We start from the raw sequence: 26,790 nt of genomic DNA on the forward strand, positions 1-26,790 counted from the left end.
GAAGTAAAGAGAGTTGAAAATTCAGTTCTCTAAGTCACACTAGCCACACTTCAAGTGATCAATAGCTGCCTGCAGCTGGTAGCTACTGTACTGGACAGGATAGATCTAGAACATTTCCAATCACAGAAAGACCTATTGAACAGTGCTGGTCTAGAAAGATATAAATGCATAAGGGTAGTTGGCCTAGCTGCAGAGTGGGGGTTTGGTCAAAGGGAGTAATAGGGGCCCAGTCGGGCGTGGCTTGGCGGTTGAGCATTGACCTAGGATCCAGGAGATCGAGGTTCAATTCCTGGTTGGGGCATATGCTCAGGGTTGCAGGCTCCATCCCCAGTCTGGGGCGTGTAGGAGGGAGCCGATCAATGACAGCTCTCTCATCACTGATGTTTCTCTCTTTCTCCCCCTCTCCCTTTCCCTTCCTCTCCCTGAAATCAATAAAGATAAAAATGGGGGGGTAGGGAACAGGGGATAGAACAGGAATTGAAGATCTTCAGCCTTATCTATAAATTTTGTTTAAGTATTTTTAAATTTAAAGATACGCACTTTTGAATTCCTGTGTAATTTTAAAAGTATTAAAAACTAGAAAGATAGACCTTTATTAAAGATACACAAAAAATATACAGAAAGCATGGAAAAATTTTAAATATCCTGCTGGGAGCTCTGGATTAATATGTATGGAGTATTACAAATAATCCAAGGTTCTGAAAGGAAATACAAAAATACCAAGCATAACTGATTAAACCAGAAAGGTTAGTGTTTCAGGAAAAATGTCCTTTAAAAAATAGATTATGAAACTCAAATAATGAAACAGGGCAGCCCACAAGTACAAACTAGAAATTAGGTGGGCTAAAAGTAATATCTGAAGGCATATCTAGTCAGTAAGTTCTTTAGGACTATAGAGGTATTGTGGGGTACTGGAAAGAACATCTATAGGCTTGGGAGTTAAACAGAGTTAAGATTTTAATCTCAGCAATCCTTCTAGCTGAATGCTCTTAAAGAAGTTATTTAAATGCATTGGTTCTCCATGGGCTCATCTGTTAAATGAGAAATATTTAACTCAAAGCATTACTGGAAGGAGTAAATGAGATGTGTGTAAATTGCCTTGCACAGTCTCTGGCATACACTAGCTACTATTTGAGGAACATTTACTATTATTATTTTAAATTTTCAAAATGCGCAAAAGTCAAGTCATAATTGCCTCAATAAAATCTAGAGTCTATTTTAAGATCAAGAACGAACTTTTTACATAAAAGAAACACTTCAAATTCATTCCCCTGTAAGGAAGGAGTAGGATAAGATATGTTAGTGATAACCTATCTCAGAAGTCCCCCAAATCAACATATACACAGAGGAAAGAAACTATCCTCCTATGCTGCTGGCATGTCTTACTTCATTAATCCGTATTATAAGTACATACTATTTTATCCCCATTTTGTAGAGGATTAAACTGAGGCACGGGGCTGTTACATAAATTCTCCATGGTTACACAGAAAGTGGTTGAGCTGGGAAGCAAATCTAAGAGTGTAGTTATAAAGTCCATTCTATCAAGCACTGTACTATACAGATTCTGACAGATTACATGACCGCAGGTCTGAAAAGTCTACAAGAAATAATCTAAATGTACTAGCTGTAATAAATCAACACGATCCCAAGATATAAACTGCACACTAATAACACACAGAATATACAATGTAAAAACAAAAGCTTTACTCACAACAGAGACCAAAAAAATTAAGTAACTGGTCATTTAATCCAGCGCAGGGTATAACGGAGTTTTTTTTAAATGTAAAACCTGTATTCCTGGATGGAAAGACTTCACTGTAGGGCTGACAATACGCTTCTTAAGGTATATACAAATTTGGTTGTACTCTGACCAGTCTGCTTTTGCTCCTGATGTCCCCACCCCTCCACCTGGAACCTCTCTCCTGATGCTTCAGCTCCTTACTATTTATCTGAAGAAAAGCTACTCATCCTTTGAAACCTAGCCTCTCTTTTTTAAGTGTAAGGACTTTAGGAGGCTAAAGTTACTAACTCACCATTATGCAGCATGAAACACATCTGTACCACTAAAAGGCCTGGAGCATAAAAGCCACAGAGACAGCATTTAGGAGGGTTGAGGGTACCAACTTCTCAATGCTGCAAATGACTGTTTGGTTATGGAAACATTTATGGCTCACTGAAATACCGATCTGCTCTGAGTCTAAATAATGCTCTAAGAATAGATCCTTAACACACAAACAAATGAATGAACAAACATGTGTTTACCCCAATATGGAAGAGGGCGCTAACAGGCTTGTGGTCACTGGTTTTCAGTTCCATGTGACTCCGGTAATGAAGCTGATTAACATTTGTTCCTCTCCAAAGAATTCGGTCACACCAGGCTGGAACCCGACATTTCCCACTGCAAATAAAGAAAGGAATTATAATGAGAACATACCACACAAGAATGTAATACCTACCACACTGGTGCAAACCTGGGTTAGGCACTCTTGTTATTATACGTCTCCTTCCTTCACAACCCCAACTATTATCATCCCTACTATATTGCATGCTCTGTGAAGGGACTGTGTCTGCTTGTTTGCCACTGAATTCCCAGCCCCTAGGTACAGTACCTGTTGCAAAGGACACCTATCTAATGAATGAACACCTACCGAATGAATGAATACACAGTGCTCCTAAGACGAGGATTGCATCTTCAACAACACTGTCCTGGGGGAAGTATGATAGTACCTTTTTAAATATCCTCAGGTCAGGATTGTATACAGAGTATGTCCTCTTCCTCTGCTCTATAAACTGCAATGATACTTCACAACAGAGAGACAACTAATAAAATCTAAAAATCCAGTCCTATATTCCTAGACTGGGCTTAATCTCTGGAGATGAGTAATTGGATTTCTCCTTTAAACCTGGATTTTCATGAATAAGTCTAGCTTCTTCTAATAGAAATGAAGTAACATCTAAGCATGCAAGTCTGAACACTTAAGGGCCCATAGAATACCAAGAGTAGGGGAAAAGCCCATTCATCTATTAAAATAAGCAACATCTTGTACACCTGATCCAGAAGGTGACACAAATAAGTTCTTATCAGTGGCTCTTCAGTTGACTCTCAAGTCAGGTGAGTGGAAGAAACAAGGCCAAGTATACAGATCTTCTGTCAGTGTCACTTTTCACTTTCTGACCAGCTCCTGTGGAGCACAGACTCCTCCTACCCCATCCTAGTGCTCTCTGAGTCTAAAGAAGCTGAATATGCCCAGGGGCTCAGCCAGCTAGGAAACCATAGGAAACAAAGAAATAGATAATAGGTAGAAGACAAACAGTTACCAGAAATGTACTGACAATGAATCTTTACTAGGGGTAATTAGGAAACAAAGGACCCCAGACAGTGAGTCTCAGCTTTCTCTGGCAACTGCAGATGTTGGGCCCAGACATCAGTATTTTTCAAAGTTCCCCAAGAAACTCTAATGTGTACTCAGGATGGAGAACCACTGAGTGGAAGAACTTTCATGACTCTTTGTTTTATCTTCTGGTGTCTTGAGTCAAATAGTTAAGAAGTAGTTTGGAAAAAAATAGAATAGGACAATAGGTAAGGAAATAGGGGTGAAACCAGGAAGGCCAAAATCTAAGCAAGTCTGCTGGGGTGACAGAAATAAGGTACTACAGACAGCCCATAAAACTTCAATAGCTTTGATATAAAAGTTAAACTTTTTAAAGATATGCTCACCTTTGAGTACACGTGAATTAAAAACTCTTCTGTAATAGCACTGAGCCATTCTACCTGCTTCTGGCATGACCTAAAAAATTTCTAGCCCTTCACTAATATGGAGGGACAGAAATAAGATCAGACCTTAACCTATTCCATGAGGAGGTTCTTGCTACTTTACCTGGAATCCCATCGGTCTGTTTTGGAGTCATACTTATAAGTGGGGATAAACCTGATTTCCCCTTCAGTGAAGTCAGCAAAAGCTTTTTTCTGTGTGCGCTGAATATTTAGCTGCAAATAGAAAGAAGTATCACATAAGCAGGGTAACACCACCTTAATATAAGTGACAACTGGGTTGATTGGCCATTTCTAAGAAGATAGTTCCACAGCCTTTGCAATTGTCAGAGTATATAAAAAAAATTTCTGTACCTTATCAATTAAATCACACCATTTCCATAATACCCAAACTCACCAACAGATAGGATGCTCATTTGAGCACATTGCTAATTATTCACTGGTAATAGTGGTCAGGTAAAATGGAAAAATGAAATCTGAATAATCCTATGTTTCCTGAAGTTGGACAAGAACCAACTAGCACAATTTGACTTAAAAACAAAAACAAAAACAAAACGCACAAATTTTGAATGGATAATTCCAAAAGTCAAATTCAGTGAAGAGCTACAGACTGTTTTGAAAGTTATCCTCACTTAAATATTTTACCAGAATTACATTAAGACTAAGAATTTGTTTCAACTGTACCCTCTTTGGAGGCAGAATAGAGGAAGCCATGCAAAGAAATTAGCCAGCCAACCTCAATGAGTGGGAAGACACAGCCAAGACAGACTCACTATAAAAACCATTCTACTGCAGAACACCTGAAATTTGACTATGTAAGGTCAAAAGTCTCATGGAAGGACTTAAAGGTATTCAAATCAAGTCGAGCCCAGCTGGTGTTGCTTAGTGGTTGAGCATAGACCTGTGAACCAGGAGGCCACCAGTTAGATTCTTGGTCAGGGCACATGCCCGGGTTGCGGCTCCGTCCCCAGTACGGGGTGTGCGGGAGGCAGCCAATTGATGTATTGCTCTCACACAGATGTTTCTATCTCTCTATCCCTCTCCCTTCCTCTTTCTCTAAAAATCAATAAAAACGTATTTTTAGAAAATTCAAGTTGAAACATTTTCTTCCCTTAATAAGAAGCATTCACTTTTAGCATCCAGAATTCATAAGCTGAAACAGAAATTCAAGTCATGTGCTAGGTTCCAAGGCAAAGTTACAGAAAACTAGGTTCTGGGATATCAAGTGTTATATAAATGTTACTGAATCAATCCTTTCCCCACAGGTTTTAACATCTATAACCCAGCTAGACCCAACTTCTCAATCAGTTCCCACTAAACCACAGCCTGTGTTATTTGTCCCCAACTTCTCTTCTGTGCTTCCCAATTCCCTTACAGGGCCTCCGTCTTTTACCTTCAAATTATTGCTGAGCCTGCCAAATAATCATAGAGCAGCTTTCCCTGTTCCATCTGCCAAACCACATCAACATGGCTGAAGGCCCACTTCCTCCAGGAAGTGTTCTCTAATTCATCCCACCCATCCTCCAACTCATTGACACAAATCTCTTCTTGATAAAGAATTAATGAATAACCTTATATTTATTTTTTAACACTATCTCCCCTCCTGCCATCTAAGTGCTTAATAAAAGCACTATAAACCTTGTGTGTATTCACTGCATCACTAGTTACACAGTTTCCCAAGACAATGAGACCTTTCCAACTATTCCTAGAGTAAGACACACCTCACAAGTCTGTCTCATAAAACTAGCAATTTTATAAACCATCTATAAAGTGAAAATTTACTTACCTGGTCAAATTTGAGAAGTCTTGTAAGGTCATTCCTGTGTATAAGATTTTTTACTTCATTGGCATCAGGCATGCAAAGTCTGTAGTTCAAATCTCCCAACCAGATGACAACACTGAGGATCAAGAAACATATGAACAGAAGTAGTCATAATTAGCATAAAAGTCAATCCGAGAACGAAGAGAAGAAATATGGGTAGATTAATTGATAAGGATTTGTTTATCAATATCTGACAAGGGGTTGAAGCTGTAACTGTCCTTTGGGGGCAAACACTATCAACACCTGAGAGGGACTAGGGATTATAAAATAGGCGGGAGGGGAGGCATTCGAAACATGAAGAACAAAGATGGGGAAATAATACAGTGTATGTATGGGATTCAGAAGCCAAGGAGTTAACTGCCTGAGAGAAGTATGTAGTTTATTTGCTGGACTAGCTTCAAAATTTTGCCTGGCTGCTTGCCAGGTCTCTAGGGGAAGAGAATCTGAATGTTTTCTGCCTCTATGAGCCCTGACATTCTGCAGGCTCTCCACTAAGGTCTGCGTGGTCCCAGGCAGGGTTCACTAGGAAAAGTGGGTCCAGGGCTCTCTGCTGCACCCAATTTGTCTACCCCTGCACCAGATTTGCACTCCAAACCCAGGCAGAAAGGAGGCTGGAATATGTTGAGATCTACAGGCTCCCAGGGGATCTTTAGGCTCCCAATCACACCAACAGGGCCCTAGATGTGCTGAGAACCTCACAGGTGAGACCTTGAAATAACCATACCAAAATGGATTCTCTTGTGAGCTTTCTCAAGTACTCAATGAGTCTCTTTGCCAATCTTAAGTGCAACACGAAATTTCTGGAATCCTGGGGAAATAAATGTATGGAACTTCAGAGCAACTTTATGACCATTAATGTCAAGGCCTTGACTTTACCCCTGTGAAACAGAATTTCATCTGATCCTAACTGTTGGGACAATATGGAAACAAGCCAACATCACTATCCTTCCTTCCCTACTCGTTCCGCAATTACCCCTCTCTCTATTGATTCTAATACCCTGAGGTTATCTTCTGTTTTCCTACAATTCCCATCTCAAACCACTTTTTCTAAACCACATCACCCTCTCAGAATTTCAATTACCAGTATTAATTTCTTTACAACTAATCATTTTCTACCACCCAATCCATTCCTCAACTGATTTCTATTTCTATCCTTATTAAGTCCCATTCTTCACTAACCTCTCTCTCATACTGATTCATTGGGGTCTTTAAATCTCCACCAGCCCTATTCTTAATGATTCACAGCTATTAAAAGAACACTGTAGATCTATATATACTGACTTGAAAAGAGACCCACAATAAAGAGGATAATACAGTCCCATATAATAAGTATGTGTGTGTGTATGTGCACAGAAAAGTCTAGAACAGCACTACTCAAAATACAGTGCACATCACAAATGTAATTGTAAATTTTCTAGTCGCTGCATTTAAAAAGTAAAAGAAGCCCGGTCGGGCGTGGCTCAGCGGTTGAGCATCTAACCTAGGATCCAGGCAATCGGGGTTCGATTCCAGGTCAGGGCACATGCCCGGGTTGCGGGCTCGATGCCCAGTTGGGGGCGTGCAGGAGGCAGCCGATCAATGACTCTCTCATCATTGATGTTTCTCTCTCTCTCTCCCTCTCCTTTCCTCTCTCTGAAATCAATAAAGATATATTTTTTTAAAAAAGTAAAAGAAACAAGTGAAAATAACTTTAACAATAAATTCCATTTAGCTCAATATATACAAATTATTATCATTTCAACATGTAATTAATACTAAAAATTTTAGATATTTTACATGTTTTCCCAAGTCTCTGAAATCCACTGTATAATTTGTGCTTAAAGCACATCTCAGTTCAGCTAGCACTTTCCAGGACCTGAGCCACCCATGGCCACTGGCTGTCAAAATGGACAGCATGGACCTAGAAGGATACACACCAAACTGTTAGTAGTGGTTTCCTTTGGAGAGAGGGGTTGGCTGGGGAGAGTAGAGGATGAGAAATCAGGAATTTTTACTTTTAATTTTATCTTTTATTACATTTACAATAAACATTTCTTATAATTAAAAAACAATAAAAACTGAGTCCGACAGACCCCTCCTGTGTTTCTCTGGATGCCAACAGAACTAACCTTTCCTCTGATAGCATCTAATTTCTCTGCCTCAATGAATCTGCTATTCCTCCAAACCCTCTCTTCTTTGTGACCCCCATCCCTAAATGGTAATCCCTTACTCTTCATGGTTCTACAGTTTCTCACCATGTTTATTCTTTTCTCAGCCCCACTATTCTAAGGCTAAAGGAGACTTAACCACTCACTCATGTTTCATGATGTTCAGCTGCGGGAGGGCCTGATTTGGGACCACAAAACTCATTCGTGCACAGATGTCCTTATAATCTTGATTCCTTCTCTCAAAGTCCTCCACATGGGCAGCCAGGTGGGAATTGACAATGCAAAATGTAGTGTTGTGAAATACAAATCTCACAGCTACCCCTCCTTTGTTTCCCTGTTGGCAAGAGTAATTGTTTAGTTAGTACAAAGATACAAATAGCAAATGAACTTCACAGGGACGTAAATAATAATCAAGCTCATTTCCAAAGGAACTCACCATTTTTCCCATGACTCCAGTTCCAACTGTTTCTGTAGCAACATCACGGATATATTGCCACTGATCCTTTCTGGCATATATCAGGAGCATCATCCCAACAAGGCGAACTAGTTGAACCTATGAGATCCAAGGAGTTAGAAAAGGTTCATGATAACACCACTCTTTTTAGATACCACACATCTAACTTCACACAACTAATTTTCCACCAAGAAGACATAACAAATACCCAAATATGAATCCAAATCATCTAATGTCTCTGTGGACCCCTATAAAGAGGAAACAAAATTTCTCTTGGGAAGCTCTAATCTGGCTCTGACCAGTAAGTCTTTGGGGGACAATGAGTGCACTCAGCTCTAGAGCCATTATTTTAACCACTTTTTTAGCCTATCAGGAATAGGGCATATTAAAAATTCAAATAGTTAAGAGAAAGCCCCTATCCCAGTTTGTTCCTTTTGCCCTCCTTCCTAGTTTCCGATTTCCAATTTCCTTTTTATTTTGATTATCTTAAGTCTGTGAACCTCAGCTAGACATATGTCTGAAATATGTATTAGGCAGGGACCTATATGAGAGGAATAACATCATCAGAATTTTTATTACCTATATCAACTGTTAGAAGATACAGATAAAAATTACTCAGGCAGATGACTCCTTTTAAAGGTCTTAGTGTGCTAGCCCTGCAATTAAAATAGCTCTTCTGGTAGCCTCTACCTTGTGCCTTCTGAAGACCAACAAATTGGCACACCTTGCTAAAGTCAGCTGTACTCTTGATTTACAACCAAGTTTAGAACTCATTTAAATACCACACCACTTGTATTCTTGCTCTAATTCTAAAGCATACCCTGTGCACTGCATGCTTCAAACTGCTTTTCTGTAAAGCATCCATTTCTGACAATGTCAGTGAACAATTTCAACCTTAAATTCTTACTACACAAATCAGTGACCTTATATGTAATTATTTTGAGTTAATTATTGTTATAAGAACAAAATTCTTTTTTTCTCCTAAAAGCTACCTGAGCAATGAAAATATAGGATCAGAAAGCTCAGAGAATTTTTTTCTAGGAGATAGTTATAAAAAGGATTAGTGTACCCTATTCTAGTATTAGACATGAGAAAAAATTCAATTAAATCATTCTTTTGGAACAAGGTATACATAACAATAAATTCTAGGCAGTTCTATTTAGTCACATACTAAAAAGATAATTAAATGTGACTTACTTTCTTATACTTGGCCTGGGAATGCAAAGCCCTTTCTACAGCTAAGGACCATTCTTGTTCCTTCATGGATTCAAAGTAGAAAAAGGCTTCTGTGCTCAAGTCCAGCTCTTGGAATCTGAGAAGCAAAAGGATGTGAAATCTATATGTATCCCATAATTATATCCGACTACCTCCTGACCCATTTTGAGGCATTAGGTGAAAAAAGAAATGGGAGAGAAATTTTATAGAACTGCTCTGTTGACCCAGGTGATCTGTAAGAATAAGTAGTCTTCTTTTCAAAAGACTCCTCATAAGTATATGCACAGACTATGCAAGATATAAACACAAAAACCTCCACAAGGGACAACAGTAGAGCTTTGCTTATATATCCTAGGAATAGTCACTGTTAGAATTGACCCCATGTCTCAGTTTCTGTGAAGAATATAGTTTTCTTTGTGTTTAGTCAAGAGGACCAGATGCTTCCTTATACCATTTTAGGTATCTGTTCATTTCTAATCTCACAATTTTGGCCCACAAGTAACTCTCACTTAGACTCTACAGCAGGTTTTTATCAAATAGTATTTTTAAAAAAGGAAGGCAAAATGTCACATAAACTAACACCAAACATATAGCCAAAAGGAAAGTCCAGACATATTCTTTACCCAATGCAGTAGATATCAGGAGGATTCGGATCACAGTTCAGCCAAGGTTCTAATCCACTATCTGGAGACTGGCCATTCACGTTCCAAGTCCCAACAAAAAATCTAATACATAATACCAAAAGAAAAAAAGTGAAAACAAAGGTCAAGAATGAACCAATGGAAGTTCTCTCATCACTTTTATACAAGGGTATGTTCACAAAAAGCCAACATAATTTCTCAAATGTTTTGCCACACACATAAGAAAAACTGCCTACAAGTAAAACACAAAGGGAGTTAGCTTATTCTAAGTTTTACATTAGGTGAACCTACAGAAAGGAACCAAGTCTCTCTTTAAAAAACACAAAGTTAATTGCTCTGTCAAATTTCCTTTCAATTAAACTCCATCCAAACTCACACTTGAAGGGAGAGCTTGTTAATGGGGAAGAGGTATCTTCCTGCTGTAAGCATGTCTAATATGGATAACTGTTCTGTAAGGATCTGTAGTTGAATCCAAAAACTTACTTCCAGAATTACAAGGATGTCTGTGTAGGAAATTCTGTTGAGGCAGATACAGTTTTAAGGGGAAAGCAGAAGGAAAAACTCCTGACTGTCTTAACTGTTTACATACAAATATAAGCATCATGGGGACTATAAGGAACTGGAGGTTTTAGCATACGGATAGAGTTATGATTGAATTAGAATAAATTAGGCATAATGGGATAGCAGATGGGACTGGAATTTTAGAATAGAAGGGTACATGCTGTTCACAAATAACAAAGAAAAGTGTTACTTCTTTGTACACTGAAATACACACCAGACCACGCCACACCACACACTGGGTCCAGAAAAGAAGACATCAACAAGTAAAGGTGATATGAAAAATATAATACAGAGGAAAGAATCTAAGACAGACCTCCCAATCAAGAGGATTAGGTAAAACTTTCTTCAGTTAACTACCAAAGTAAGTTAAGATCTAGCTGTTATGGTGGACTTTAATTTTCCGATACTGGTGGGGAAAAACTCAGCAGGCCAAATAGATAAATGCACTTGCTTATGGACTGTGCTAGGGGACAATTCTCTAGTACAGTGACTTTCAACCTTTTCCATTTCATGGCACACATTAGTTACTAAAATTCTGCAGCACACCAAAAAACATTGTATTTTTGCCAATCTGACAAAAAAAAAAAGGTACCATTTTGATTCATTCACATTGGACGGCTTTGTTGTATTGGCTGTTGTCATTTTTTTATTTGACAATCTAATGGAAAAAAGATCAATGTCCTTTATCAAATAAGCAAGTATTGCATGTTTTAAAACTTCTTGTGACACACCAGTTAAAAATCGCTGCTCTGGTACATGTGAGGTTGCTCTGGTTCCCTAAGAGTAGATAGAAACATTAGTAGAAATAGTATCATCAGTAGCTAGAAAATTCTAGGGAAATTGTAGCATTTGCATTATTTTGGATAGAGACAGGGGCTTGAATCAGCTGACCATTCCTTTCCATTGTGCTCTGATTCTTAATTAAGCTAATTAAACTAATACCTTAAATATGAAAAGGCCATTTTCTGCTATACTTCAGTAGTACAAGAGGGACTAACCTGAAAGTCTGAATGTTGACATACTCTTTCTCTCGTTTTGCCAGGATATGTTTGATGAGACCTTCCCGTTGTCCAGACTGGTTATTTGGTACAAAGAGCTTCCGCATGGTGTTGGTCACTTTGGGCTGTTCCTTGTTAGAAGCTTCTTTGTCACGAGGAAGCCTAGCAAATAAATGAGAAATTCAAAAGTGAAACTGCCTAAAATAGAAAAGTCTTCTGCATGGGAAATATGTTTTCACATAGGACTTACATTCTGCTCACTGAAGGGGGTGGGGGTGGAGGTTCCCGATGACTCCCCATAGGCTGACTTTGTGAACTGATTTTCTTGTCCAAACTCATAGATGAAAAACTATCCTCAAATCCAAGAAGCCCTGAAGGACACAGAACCCAGCGTCAAAGTAGTGGGAGAGATAACATGCAACTTACCCAGGGTAAATAGGGCTTTGCTTTGATCAGTGATTTTGATTTGACCACTACTTGCTCAGTGGCAAATTCCAACCCCAAAGGTAGTGATAACTTAGACTGGGGGAAGAAGCACATCTGCCCCTGAAGTACTGACATATTAACCAGAACAGTAGTAAGTCACATTAATTTGAACCTTAAATATTGAGTGCTAACATTTATTGAAGACTTAGCACAATGCCTGGTTGATAATAAGGGATTATATCCTATCTTACTTAATCATCACAAAGACCCCATAAGGTCAGTGCTATTAAGTATCTTCCTATGTTACAGAAAAAGAAATAGAAGCTCTGAGTTGTTGAATAACTTGACCAAGGTCATATAACTAGTAAGTTGTAGAATTTGGGATTCAAACCAAGGGAAGTGTGGCCCTGGAGCCTGAATTTCTGTTTTTTAAAAATATATCTTTACTGATTTCAGAGAGAGGAAGGAAGAGGGGGGGAGGGAGAGAGAGGGGGAGAGACAGAGAGAGAGAGAGAGAGAGAGAGAGAGAGAGAGAGAGAGAGAGAGAGTGTGAGTTATTGATTGGCTGCCTCCTGCATGTCAAGCCAGGAACCCGGGCATGTGCCCTGACCGGAAATCGAACTGCGATCTCCTGGATCCTCGGTCGATGCTCAACCGCCGAGCCACACCCAGCCCAGCTGCATTTTCTTTTTAAAACCACATTGCTAAGCTGCCTCCTGAAGAGCTAACATGCCACAGAAAGGATCAGGAGTATACCTTGGTCTGTGGGCATGGACTCCATAAAACCACTTCATAGGAGATGCCTGACATTGATATTAATCCACATTATATTATCTGTCCAGATATAATCTATTGACTCTACAATGATAAAAGCAACCAGGAAAAGAAGAATCTTTTCAGTACCTGAACAACTAGGTTTTTCCGTAGTGTCTAATTTCTGGTACCAGCTGGATGAGTCCTTTTGTTCTGGAACAAGAAGCTGTGAGTGTTCTGGAGAGATAAGGGTCATGGTCAGAAATTGGGGAGCCCATCATTGAGTGGAATTTATGATAACCAAAAGCCATTCACTCAGCACTCCTCAAATGCAGGGCCAGCAGCATTCTTGAATGGAAAGGAAGAGACTAAGAAAATGAGCAGCCTGGGGATCATTTGGAGGCAAAAGGCACATTCTGGTCTGCAGTAAGCTGTCATACCATGATACTGAAGATTCTGGAAACTGGCTCATTGTCCTTAAAGCTGAACAGACTTGTTCCCTAACCCATCCCTGGGTTCATTACTGAATTTTAAAAAAAAGCTATCAAGGCTCAGGGGGTGAGGTATTTTGCTCATGGACACTTGCCTCTGTATCAGCACGTCAGAATTTCACTCCTATTCAAATAGTAGAAAGAAAACTGCTGAGTCTTGAGTTACCTTCCTGAGCAGCACGGACCTCTGACAGGAACTTCAAACAGCCTTCCTCATCAGGGATTTCAAAGCGGCGCTCTCTGGTCCAGTCCCCTTGAACCCGAATTTTGCAGCCATCTAAAAAGAATTGACATCCATACACATACAGCTATGGGATACACTGTTTTCTTGGGATCATATTCTCAACTTACCGGTTTAATAGAAGGTCCAGATCACAAATATTCCAGACCTTTAATGTAGGAAGTATGTCTACAAGATCAAGGGATTCAGGTGGTGGTGGAGGGTGATGCAGGGTTGGAGGGTGATGCAGAGAGGGAAATCAAAAGGGCTGGTGAACTGTGTCAATGAGCAGCCCAATACAGTGACATAATATATACTAAAATCAGTTTCCTATTTCTGACATCTCTCTCAGACGTCAATGCAGGGACCTCTAAACTCTAGCAAAAAATTAATTGCGCAACCACCCTCCTCCCATATCCTAGCTGGAAGTTCCTACTATTTCAAATCCAGATCATATAGTAAGAGTATCTGAAGTATGAAAAGTAAAAGGACTAGGATGGTTGTTCCTAGGTACAGATTGGACCTAGGCAATTGAATTTACAAACTAATTAAAAAGAAAAGAATGTGGGATTGGTTTGAATTAGTCTGAAAAGAAGAATCTATACCTCACTACTAGTGAGAAATGCATGCCTTGAATAAACTTACAAAAGCAATATAGAGACCTATGTTCAGGAGTGGTCTGGTTCAAGTACAAGCAATTGGAAGACAGTATAATTATGAGTAAAGTTATCTGGGAGTTTAGTTTCTTATGTATACAACATATGACCTCCCTTTTTCTGATGCCCTATAGTGATTGTCTATATCAATCATCTGGATATGGTGATCTAGGAAACCTATGCCCTTGTTTATATTTTTAACTGATTTATTATATGTATTGCTTTCTCATGCCCCTGGAAACTATAAGCTCCTTGAGAGCAAGAGGCAGCAAGCACATACTTTTGATGGTATCCTGGGGTTGTTTGTGACTGAGGGGCTTCTCAGGACTCAGAACTTGCAAAGCTAAGACCAGGAAAGTCCCAGGCAAACAGAGATGGCCGGTCACTTTACTGGAGACAGTGACATGACAATAGACTTCACAAACAGAAGGCATTTCATAAACGACTGTTTAAATGGACTGTTTCACACTTGTAAATAACAAAGAGATGAGAAAATGAAATGAAAATCCTACTTTCTTATGGTGGAAATCCACTGCCGAACCTTTGACTCTTTTTTTTTCTTTTGCATTTCCTTAAGCTTCTATCTCCACAGATTTAGTGATCAGAAAAGAAAAGAGACAAAATAGAGAAATAAATAAAAAAGAAGGTACCCAAGTGGATCAGAAATAAGAAAAATCAGTGATGGTGCCACTGTACGGAGGAGATAAAAAGAGGGGGCATGAATAAAGATTGCCAATTAAGAGCAGCCGTGAGACACAGGAGAAAACTCCTTCAGGGTACAAGTAGTCCTTTCTTTCTGAGATAATTTATATTAAAAGCAGTAAAAAAAAAAATAAAAAAGAGAAGTTTCAATCTGATAGAAACTTAGAACAAGAACACAGAGTCTCTCTCTCCCACAATCCTTGAAAGATATATTTTAGCACATATAAAAACAAATTAACCCATTTAATGGACAGAAGATTACAGAAATTGCTTACAAAAAAACACACTAGATGCTCTCTGCATGGGAAAGACAACAAATTGCCCCATGACCCTACCTTCTACTTGGCTCCCTTTAAAAACCCTCTGGACTCTGTGATCAGTCAACACTCCTAGATCCTCAACTTTTCTGAGCATTCCCTGCAACTCTCAGTGGTTTCCAACGACGGCTGCTTTAGAATTACCAGAGGCACTTTTAGAAAATACTGACACCCCAGGCCAATAAAACAAAATCTCTGGGGTGAAGCCCAAGCACTGGTAGTTTTTAAATTACTCCCTGAGTGACTCTATATGCATCCAGATTGAAAATCAGAGCCACTTGCAAACTGGCTGGTCCCTGAGAACAGCACTCCCCCTGTAGCCCTCTGAAATGGAGGCTGTTTGTAGTTTCCCAAACCCTATGTAATTTAACATTGGTGTCTTTATTTGTCCTAATACCATCTCCAGGCCATTCCCTCTCCTCCCACAGAAAAAATCCTGTCTCCTTTGAGACTCACCTCTTGTGCTATACCAGCTTCTTCCCCTCTTTCCTCCATGAGATCATTTACCATCTTCCCAGAAACTTCTGAATCCAGGGTTCAATACCTGACTCATGAGACTTCCTCTCCACTCAAACTCCTGCCTTAATTTGGGTCCCTTCAAAATTGCACAGAAAACCCAGCCAATGCCTTCAACGTCTTTATCCAATGACCTTGCCCCTCCACCTCAGCCACTTACTCCCTCAGTCCCTACTTGGACTCCCTCAATTATACACTGGACCTTTTCATCATAGAAACACCACCACCTCATAAATCTCTGATTCAAATATCCCACTCTGACCTGTAATTACTTCTACCTTCCTTGCTCAAAAGGGAACCTCCAGCCTATTGATCCCTCCACTTTCTCAGCATCCACTCACTCCCTCCCTTCTGCTTTCACTTCCTTTTATACCAAACAGATGCCATCATTATGCTCTGTTCCAAAAGCCCAGAACTTCCTTTCCATTCTATTCTTCCACAGCACTTACCTAGCAAACATCCAAGCCTCAGAAATCCAACTAACTGCCTTCTCTTTCCTTATATCTGAGCAACCAGAGGGAGTAACACACACACATCATTATAAATTGATTGCTAACCTCAACTGGTCACCCTATGATAGGGAGCAATCTAAGTTTCCATAGTCAACTAGTGTCCTACTACTACCCAAAACAACTATTTCACATCTTTTCATTTATCCTCAATCTTTGCATCCCCCTCTTCTTAAGCACTCTCATTCCAAGCTGAAGGCTTCCCCTCACACTTCAGAGAAAATGGAAGCCATCACATGGAAACCTGCCTGTATTAGTACTCATCTGCTCCTTTCCTCCTGATACAAGGAAGAAAAGGCCACCTTTTCTTTGAATTACAACCCTTCTAATTCTCATAAGAACCTTACACTCACAATCATTCCTAGACACCTCCCCCCAATATTTTTAACCTGTCTCATAAGCTACTTCCCATCAGCATTAAATTAAATCATGTTTTAAATCCTCCCCATTTCAAAAACAAAAAACCTTCCCGGACTCCATATTTTGCTCCGACTCTAGTCCTTATCTAGATTCCCCTCCACAGTCAAGCTCCTTCAAAAAAGCGAAGTCGCTACTTGCTCGCCTCCCGTTTCTCTCTTAAATTCACTTCAATACAACTATGGCTCCCACCACCCCTATGAAATTGATTGGTTAAGGTCACCAATAACCTTCATATTGCTAAATCCAATGGGTGCTCTTCACTCATCTCATTTGATCTATTAGCAGAAATCAAGAGTTGACCGCTCCTTGAAATAATCTCTTCCAAAGGCACGGCACCATATTTATTTAGTTTCTCTCTCTCTCTGGTCACTAATTTCCAGTGCCCTTTAAGGTATCTCCTTCTCTATCTAACCTTTAAAAACTAGAGTTCCTTAGAGTTCAATCCTAAACCTTTTTCTCATTCTATAACAGCACTGTCATTGGACTTACTGTGATAATGGGCATGTTCTATAACTGCACTGTCCAATATGGTAACCAATGACCGCATGTGGCTAATGAGCACTTGAAATGTGACTAGTGCAACTGAGGAACTAAATTTCTAATTTTATTTCTAATTAATTTAAATAGGCACATGTAACTAGTGGCTACTATACAGTATCTGATGGCACAACTCTATATGCAATCACATCATCTCTCTTGGTTTCAAATAATATGTGCTAGTGACCCAGACCTTTCTTCTGAATAAATAAATAAATTATATATATATATGTGTGTGTGTATACATGTATATGTATACATATATATATATATATTTATTTATACTAACAAACCCAGGGTCCCCCTCCTGCAACATGCTGTATACTCTAAAGTTTATGTATGAAGCCCAAAGATCAAGATAAAATTTGGTTTCAGTGTAAATATTACTAAATGGGCAGAAATGACAAATTTTATTCAAATGGTTACTCATTTCCCCTCTATGATCTAGTAACTTGAACTCTGGACAGAGTAACACATGGCTAATTTCTACATAGGAGAGGCCAACAAAACTAATGCCACAAACTAGGTGTTTATAAGAGAAAAGGCACAGTTCAGTTTAACTTTTCAGCTTTGGATGAATATCTATCTCTACACTAAGAACAGGATATTTCAGTATCTTTATTCAGCAGCAATGTCAGTCACTGCTAAACTATCTTTGCTCAAATTTTTTAGTGTTCTTTTTGCCTTCTTTCTAAGAACAAGACTAGATATTAAGTTATTTGCTCTCTTGGATACCTGGAGAAGTAGTCAGGAGCTGAGTTTACTTAGCCTTTCAGAATCAGCCCTTAAGATTTCCAGAATCCATGACCAAAGAAAAGAATAATAAAACCCCAACCAGAAAAAGCTCACCTAAACTGTCCAATGCAAATTAGTGGTGCCAAGGACAGGGACTGTGTGTCCAAACAACAGTGTGTACAATCCACAACCCCAAGATAAGAGCCAAGCCCCACTTATCCAAGGACTCAACCAAGAGCTAAGGCAACCAGTTTGATTCAGATTCATGTGGTCACATACTCTTTTCCACAGCAATCAAAGAGTGCCCGTCTTCTCCTTCCCATAACACAGTACAATTAGATAAGCAAAGAACAGCTTGCACAGAAAGTCAATGATGATCTGCTTCAAACAAATACAAATGAAAGAATGAAAACAGTAAGAAGACGATGTTCTAATAAAGGGATGCCTTGAGGGGGTGGGGCTTAAATAAAAGCCCAAAACTATTTTAAGAAAAAAAAAGGGGGTATGCCTAATACAAGAGACTCTATAGCCTCCCAAAATAATGTAACAAATAAAGGAAAACATTATGACTTAACATGCAAAAATAATAAACGGATTGAAAAGAAGTTTAAAGCATAACAGCAGTTAAAAAAAATGACTAAGCTCTGGGCAGGTGGTCAGTTGTTTGGAGCCTCGTCCCCGTAAACCAGAAGGTGGTGGGTTCAATTCCTGTTCATGACACATACCTAGGTTGCGGGTTTGATACCTGGTAGGGGTGTGTACGAGAGGCAACTGATTGATGTTTCTCTCTCCCTTCCTCTCTCTCCAAAAATCAATAAACATATCCTTCAGTGAGGATAAAAAACACACTCATAAACCTTATGTGCTTTAAACATTTTCTGGCCCTTCCTATAATTATCAATTCCACAGCAATGATTTAACTGATAGCAACAACACTGGTAGCTCAAAGAAGTTCAGCATTAGAAAAGCAGATCATATTTTCAACTTTTATTATTTTAAAATATATCTTTATTGATCTCAGAGAGAGCAAGGGAGAGGGGGGAGAGAGAGAGAGACATCAATGATGAGTGAGTCATTGATCGGCTGCCTCCTGCACATCCCCGACTGGGGATCCAGCCCACAACCCTACCCGGGCATGTGCCCTGACCGGGAATCGAACCGTGATGTCCTGGATCCCAGGTCGATGCTCAACCACTGAGCCATGCTCGGCCGGGCTATTTTCAACTTTTTAAAAGATTCTTGCCAGCCACCTGCTTTTTCTTATGCTTAGCCTAAATGTTTTTGGAAAGCAATGCTAATTTGTATGGCTGTCTGAAGAGAATGGAGAATACGGGGTAAGATGGTAAGATAAAAAATGTAGCAAAAAGTGTCTTAAACATAGTGGATATTCAAGTAAATGTTTGTTGAATGAAAATAAATTCCATTCAGAAAGATACTCACTGTTTGAAGCTATATCGATCAAAAGATTTTCTTCCGCTTCTAAGGGAAAAAAAGAACAGGATCAGGGGAGAGGAAAACCAGTCATTACAACCAAAAGAAGTATATGCCTAACTAAATAACTGCTTCTCTCAATCACCACTCCTAGGTCTTAGAACACATCTTTAAAAAATCCTTGTTTTTTGGTTAGCATTTTAAGCAAGATTTTAATAGCACTAGATACTAAAGATTAGGAGCAATTCAACTAAAAGAAAAATGAACTGAACAAGTAACCAAATGGAACGCCTCAAAGCAAATCAAGGAAATACAATAGTAGGGAACATAACATGTTAATTCAAGTGAAGATGAGTTTAAATCCCTCCCAGCTATAACATACAAATATCATATAATTAGCGTCATTTAGATAATTCTTGTAAAAAGCCAAGGAAGTGACCTCAAAAGCCCAGAGGTGAATTACTTTTTTAACCCAGATCTAGTCTCTAAAAATTTCCCAGTGATCCCATTACCTCCACCCCTGCCTCCTTTACTTTCAGGCTACAACTAAGACCTGTGGGTCCAAGGCCTCCCACACCCAAAAAGGAAGTATAAATTGGGGCAAAGCATAGTCTCCACGTTCAGAGTTCTCTTTTCTCTCCATGGCTCTCCTGGACTTCCTTCCTTACCTTTAGTGCCTTGACCCCACCCAGCTCTTCCTCTCTGACTTCCCTGGATTTGGCCAACAGCACCTGCCAGACTTTCCTGGCTCATTGCACTCTGGGTACTGACTCCTTGGGATTAGCTTGGTTCTACTGTGGCCAGATATAGTCTCAGCCTTTTCTAGCTCCTTCACAAGCCTGGATTGTATATTTGGCTCCATTATTCAGACACAACAGAAGCAACTGGTAAGAAACTAAACTGTCTAATATTAGAAGTGTCTCAATATTCTCACTAGAATGATGAAGCAAGGGACAACAGGACATCGGGACACAGCTATTACATGTTTACCATTGTTCTTCAGTAACTTTAATTCTTTAAAACCCGAGTATTTATAGACTTCTCAAAATAGGGCACAGGTCAGGAAACAGAAATGAAAACTTGAGGTAACTGTTCCTTTTGTTATGGGGAACTACTGTGTATGTGCGCACATATTTTCCTAGATTCCAATCTAACACTCTGCTGTATATCTTATTTAAAACAATACTAAGAGAAACAGGGTAAAAGAGAATCTAGAAGTAGTACAAAAAGGTATAGAGTTAACAGGACACTAATCTAAAGCCACGTTCTTTGGCTTTTCTCCTTAAAGAGCTGGGTATGTAACAAAGGGTGCTAGGCCATGAAAAGTGACTACAGCAACTTGCATGGTATGCAAGTGCCTTGTTCAATGTCTCTCTCACACAGGGCAAGCTAAATGGTTATGACTTCATCTTTCTCTACAATGTGGATCCCATTTATTGCAGGTATTTTTAATTCTTAATGCATGCTGTCTTAAAAAGTCATACCCACTTAGTATTTCTACTAACAAGAATAAGTCCTAAGGAAAGAAGAGATTTTAGGAAGATTTCTGTGCAGAGATGTTCATCATATTACTATTTATGCTACAGAAAATAACCCAAATGTAAAATACAGGGAAATACTTACATTATGGGCCATTAATAAAACAGAATAGTATACAGCTATTAATGACATGGAAAAGCACTCATAACATGATGGCATGCAGAACAGACAAAAAACACTACATATAGTTTGAGTCCCACCCACTCTAAAATTTACATGTGTAGAAGAAGGGAAAATGTTAGGTGTTTATCTCTGAAGGATGGGAATTTGCTTTGCTATTCTTTTCTGTTCTTTCCAAAATTTGTATAGTATATATATTACTTTTGTGATCAAAAAAGTTCAATGTAGTTTAAGAAAGAATTCATGCAAGGTAGAATTCAAGTTTTCCAAGGAGCTACAGCTGACACAGGATGCTTCTGTCTGATGAAGCCAATGGACCCACTGGAAACATCATGCATCTGTTCTCTAGTAATCAATTTACTTTCGAGAGCAATGTGACATGACACAAGCAACACCTCCTACACAAACCTCCCAATTTTTTGATTCTCATCGTAGCAGATGAAACAACAGATGTTCTGTTCTCTGTCCCTAAATTTGAGGGCAGGAAGCCAAATATGTCCTCTCTTGAGTCAATTTCCTTATGATTCACCAGTGTCAAGGTATGTCGCCAAATGTTCTAATTTCAAATAGTGAGGGGATAAAGTGCTGAATGTGTGTGAATCCAAGTAACCTTGATACTTTACAATGAGCAGTTTGTCAGTTAAGAATGTCACTCAAGAATGTCACTTAAATCCACATGAGTCTGTCAGCATAAAAGACTACCTACATAGGTAACAGGCTACATACATTTCTAACCCACAGCCAGGAAAGCGGGTGAGAATATATATTTTTTCAATATAACCCTTCAGCTCTCTTAAACAAAGCATTTATCATCTTCTCAGTGGTAGATTTATGCAAAGAGTAGTATGTGTCATTTCATATACAGTGACAAATTTAAATTTAAATACGTATGGTATTACACAAGGCAACAATGACCATGGAAAAACATAAAACTAGCTAAGCAATTAAAGCTAGTACCTTGAACACATCTAAAGTGGCTATTTATAGGAATGATATCTTGAACATGCTGTTCCTTCCCGTGCAACTGGATTATTAACCTAGGAAACAGAAGAATGCATCAACGAATAGCTACTGAAAAATCCAAACATTTAACAACAAAATACACAGCTGTGTTACACAAATCCAGTCTGTATTGATTGGGCTTGCTGTATCTTGTTCCCTGGATCTTAGCATCATGACAGCTAGATATTGCTCCAGGTCTAAAAGCTATTAGTGGTGATCAATATCTGAATACCCACACTGTTCTACGTCATAAAGAACACAGAACAGTCTACATCATAAGAACAGCTTACAATCTTAAGATGGTGAAACAAAGAGTATGCATACCAGAGTGAAGAACTAATAGCTAGGTGTGAACTCCATGAGGGCAGGGACTGTGGCCGTCTTTTTACCACAGTATTTCTAGCACCTAGCACAGTGCCTGGCACTTAGCAACCGCTCAAGTTTGTTGAATGAAGGAACTAGAAATTTCATAAAACAGCTTTCCAATTATATCCCCACAGCTTTTACCAAAGAATGGTTCTATCTCTTCAAACAAGTATACAGGTTCATAGAGGACTAAGAGGAGGTGCCCAGCCAGCTGGATCGCTCAAAATAACCCCAGTAACCAACAAGGTAGCAGGTATCACCAGACTGCCTTTACATCCCTTGTTTTTTACTCTGGTTTCCAACTTCATGTTGGTAGTTCTAGGTAAACATGACTAAAAAACTTGGGCTCTGAGTATAAAATGTGAGATTTCTAAATTCCTATGTACTCCTGAAATATTAATTTTCATTTACTAATTATCCGTTGCCGCCCAGAATCAAGGTATAAACTACCGCAGTAAATGGCCATTCTGAACACATTCCCGCTTCCCCCAAATCTAGCACTCTTCAGGGGGTTCTTTTTGCCAGGAATACTCTTATTCCTGAGACTCACCTCAAATATCACCTCCTGTGTGAAATTTCCCCGCAACACCCCCAAGCAGAGCCAGAGACCTTGTCCCCTTTGCATGGCCCTGTAATATAGCACTTATGGACTCCACTATAGTTCTATTTATTTCCCAAGATGATGTGAGCTCCTTGAAAGCAGGGACCCTATCGTATTCACTTTTGCCTCCTGCCTAATACATAAATATTGGCTGAATAAACAAACTAGATTAAGCTATAAACATAAGTGAATTTCTAAATATAACTGTTAAACACCTGACATTAAAAATGTCACTGTTTTGAAGGGTTTGATTTCTATTTTACCTTTTGGGGAGCTTGTTTTAGTTTTATGAATTTTTTCAAATGTGTTAACTTTTAAGAAGATAACCTGGGGAAATAAATTGCTTAGATAGAACTAAGAAAAATAAACTACGGGAAAGAAGCTGTTTTTCTGCTCTGATCCTAATTTGCAGGGATTTGTATTTTAAGGTGACTAGGGGAATATAGGAGCCTTTCAACCTGCAAAGTTCATGAGTCGAGAAGAGTCCTATAAACCCAGATGGAGACCAGAAACTACATAAAGGCTGACAAAGCAAGAGTCAAGGAAGAAGAACTTAGTTTGAGGAAAATGAACACATACCAATATAATCTCAAAGTAACCAGACTAGAAATGGTGTTAAACATTAGCAGTAAAGCTTCAACTGGAATGTACTGTTAAAAATGATCACAAAACAGGCAACACTGATGGACCTTGAAGGAATTATGCTAAGTAAAATAAATCAGATAAGAGCAAGACAAATATTGTATGATGTCAACAAAACCAAACAAAAACCAAACTCATAGATATAGAAAACAGCTTGGCGGTCCTCAGAGGTAGGGGGTAGGAGGTGGGCAAAATGGGTGAAGGTGGTAAAAAGATACAAAATTCCAGTTATAAAATAAGTAAGTCATGGGGTTGTATGTTACAGCCCCAAAACTTATTTTTAAAAAATTGTAACTATGTGTGGTGATCATTTCTCAACATATACAAATATTTAATCTTTATGTTGTACACCTGAAACTAACATAATGTTGTATGTTAATTATGTATGTTTAAAAAAAAAAAAGCAACTCCCCCCCAACCAAAGAAAGCCCATCAGAAATCAAAGATAAACTGGGAATTTAAGTCAATTCCACAAATATTTATTGAATATCTATGTGTTAATCACTAAATTGCAGCAAGACAGTAGAGCTAAGAATAATCTTAAAAATGCTGCCTAACCATTCCTTTTAGAATAGAAAGATGAAAAATAATAGGCACATGGCAAAACAACGGAAATCAGAATTTGGTAGTTGTCAAGCAGAACAGAGAGAAACTATAAATGTGGATTCAGCACTATCTCTAGGAAACAATAGGTTGCATCATAATCTGTTTTCCTTGAAAAAAATGTTAGTGTTTTATTCCATTTCCAAAAACCTTATTTTTAACTGTAATGTTAGTCTCTCGTGTAAATTTCTCCATGGTTGACAGCAGTAACTAAAGAACGAGATTAAAATAGGCTTCGAGTTCTAGGACAAAAAGGCCTAAAGTAAAAAAATCCTGGACACCCAATTCAGAGAAGGAACCCAAGAGATAAGAATTTGAGGATTGCCCAGCCAGGCGTGGCTCAGCAGTTGAGCATCGACCTAGGATCCCGGAGATCGGGGTTCGATTCCCGGTCAGGGCACAAGCCCGGGGTGTGGGCTAGGCAGCCGATCAATGACTCTCTGATCATTGATGTTTATATCTCTCTCTCTCCCCCTCCTTTCCTCTCTCTGAAATAAATAAAGATATGTTTAAAAAAAAAAAGAATTTGAGGATTATAGATGGTATGATAGTATTAGGTGTCTTTAATAAATGATTTTTAAAGAAACTTCTCAGACGATATAATTCTGAGATACGTTACATGGGTTTAAATCTTGACTATGCTACATCCTAACTGTGAGTGACTTAACATCTCTGTGCCTCAATTTCTCAATCTATGAAAAGGTAAAGATGATGAAAATATTACCATTTCACAGTACTGCTCACATGAGGGTTAAATGAATTCATGAGAAGTGCTTAGAATAGTACCTGGCACAGATCAAGCCATTAAGTGTTAGTTGTTGCTGTATCCCCATAACTTATACAGATATGGAACACAAGAATTTGATTTTATGTGGGAAAGACACAAATAGTCAGGAGAGCTACCACTGCAAATTTAAAAGTTCTAGCACAAGAGCTCAGAGTGAAACATTTACCTCAAGGCTAGTTGCTCACTCCCTTATTAGCTGAATAGAGTTCCAAACCTATGGAATGAAGGGACCAGATCCTAGGCTGTGATGATCTCAACAACGTAGCTATTTTATTTAATCTTCATAATTTTATTTTTACATAAGAGGAAACCAAGGCACAAAAAATTTACTGGTTTGCCCAAGGGTCACATCTCTCCACCCTTTTCGCCTTTGGAAGTGGCAGCGGTGGTCCCCTTTTTAATTCACATTTCTGTTAAACTGACTTTTATTAAATTGGTCTTCCTGAGTTTGATGAAATTTGGGAAAAATAATATAAGCTTCCAATATCAACAGAGCTGACCAAGTAGGACCTAGGGAAGAGCTACTTCACAGAGCCAGTTGGTGTCCAGTTAAGGTGGCACCAAGTCTCAGAAAAGGGCAGGATAGGTCAGTGGGAATTTCTTCTGTATAATTAGCATAGATACAGATTGAGTCTGGATAGTCTAAAAGTGGGGACTGAGAAAAACTGTTTTTAGGCAGAATACAATGTTGGGCAATGGCAGGACTTAAGTGATCAACAATTTTTAAACTCTAATGTCAGGAAACCTGTGAACAACCAAGAGACGTGGCTTAAGCACACAGGGATAGATAGGGACCTATGAAATGTAATGGTCACCATAGATATTTTTAAGATGAGGCACTAGTGGCAAAGGAGAGAAATCAGCAGCTATAGTGATAGCTTATCAAAATAATCATTTGATCCGTCAGTCAAGAGTATTTACTGAGCTCCTACATGCACGGCAGAGTGGAAGGTAACCCACTGATAAAAAGCCAAATGTCATTTATATTTCTGCACATTTCATTACCTTTTCTAACAGTCAAGTCAATAAATGAGGCACTTATTGGGCTACACTAAACCATTACTGAATTAATGAATATGCCTTCTAGCAAGTGGGAGCGGGTGGGGAGACTGGAGGAACCAGTTGAATGGGGTTAAGAAAAGGCACTTCTGTCAAGGTTAACAATGAAGGGATTCTAGAGCACTTTTACTTTTTGTAAACCACTTTCACATTTATTATTCTTTCAGTTCCAACTCCAAAGGCTATTAAGGTAAGCAATTAAAATGTTTTTATTTAACTGATGAGGGCACTAAGGCCCAGCGAGTTTTATTGACTTGCCCAAGGTTACACAACACTTGTCAGTTGCAGGGGCAGGAACTAAGAAACCAGGCTTCCTGCTTCCCTGCCCACTGAGTCCTTCCACTCACCGAGCCGCCCGGCCAGGAGCCATCCAGCGGCTGGGCAGTCCGGGGCCAGGCCCCGCGGGCAGAGCCCTCGGGCTTCACACCTGGCCCTGAACCTGTTGCCCGCGCGGCCTCGGTGGGAGGAGGGCGGTCGGCTCCTCCGGGCTGGGCTGGGCTTGGGCGGTCGGGGCAGGCTACCGTCCGCCGCGGCAATCGGGCGTTACTTACTCATATTGCCCGTTCCTCTGGGCGAGGGTCAGGGTGCAGGGCTCCCGGGCAGGACCCCTCAGCTCCACACCCTCCACAGTATGCGGGCTTAAGTCAAGGGTCTACACTCGAAACGCCGCCACCGAGGGGCGGCGCGGGGTGGAGGGAGGCTGCCGCCCCTTGGCCCGCCCACCCCGGTACCGGAGGCTCGGCCCCCT

The 26,790-nt window shown here is 39.4% G+C and overlaps 1 protein-coding gene across 3 annotated transcripts in view; it reads right to left on the reverse strand.

The window, feature by feature from the left end:
* OCRL (OCRL inositol polyphosphate-5-phosphatase) overlaps window positions 1-26,790 on the reverse strand; it is a 47,254-nt gene that overhangs the window by 20,257 nt on the left and 207 nt on the right. Inside the window, exons 2-15 of one of the 3 annotated variants that reach the window (XM_087829471.1) lie at window positions 26,594-26,671; window positions 21,940-22,019; window positions 19,333-19,371; window positions 13,447-13,557; window positions 12,940-13,026; window positions 11,861-11,981; window positions 11,611-11,772; window positions 10,034-10,135; window positions 9,393-9,507; window positions 8,178-8,294; window positions 7,888-8,075; window positions 5,559-5,670; window positions 3,879-3,988; window positions 2,263-2,398 (exon numbers count right to left, since the gene is read on the reverse strand). In XM_087829471.1, the coding sequence (XP_087685597.1) occupies window positions 2,263-2,398; window positions 3,879-3,988; window positions 5,559-5,670; window positions 7,888-8,075; window positions 8,178-8,294; window positions 9,393-9,507; window positions 10,034-10,135; window positions 11,611-11,772; window positions 11,861-11,981; window positions 12,940-13,026; window positions 13,447-13,557; window positions 19,333-19,371; window positions 21,940-22,019; window positions 26,594-26,671 (1,558 nt within the window). The other 2 variants (XM_016215939.2, XM_087829470.1) reach the window with 2 other exon arrangements.

This window comes from Miniopterus natalensis, chromosome X (genome assembly GCF_054644295.1).
Source record: "Miniopterus natalensis isolate mMinNat1 chromosome X, mMinNat1.hap1, whole genome shotgun sequence".
Lineage (NCBI taxonomy): Eukaryota > Metazoa > Chordata > Mammalia > Chiroptera > Miniopteridae > Miniopterus > Miniopterus natalensis.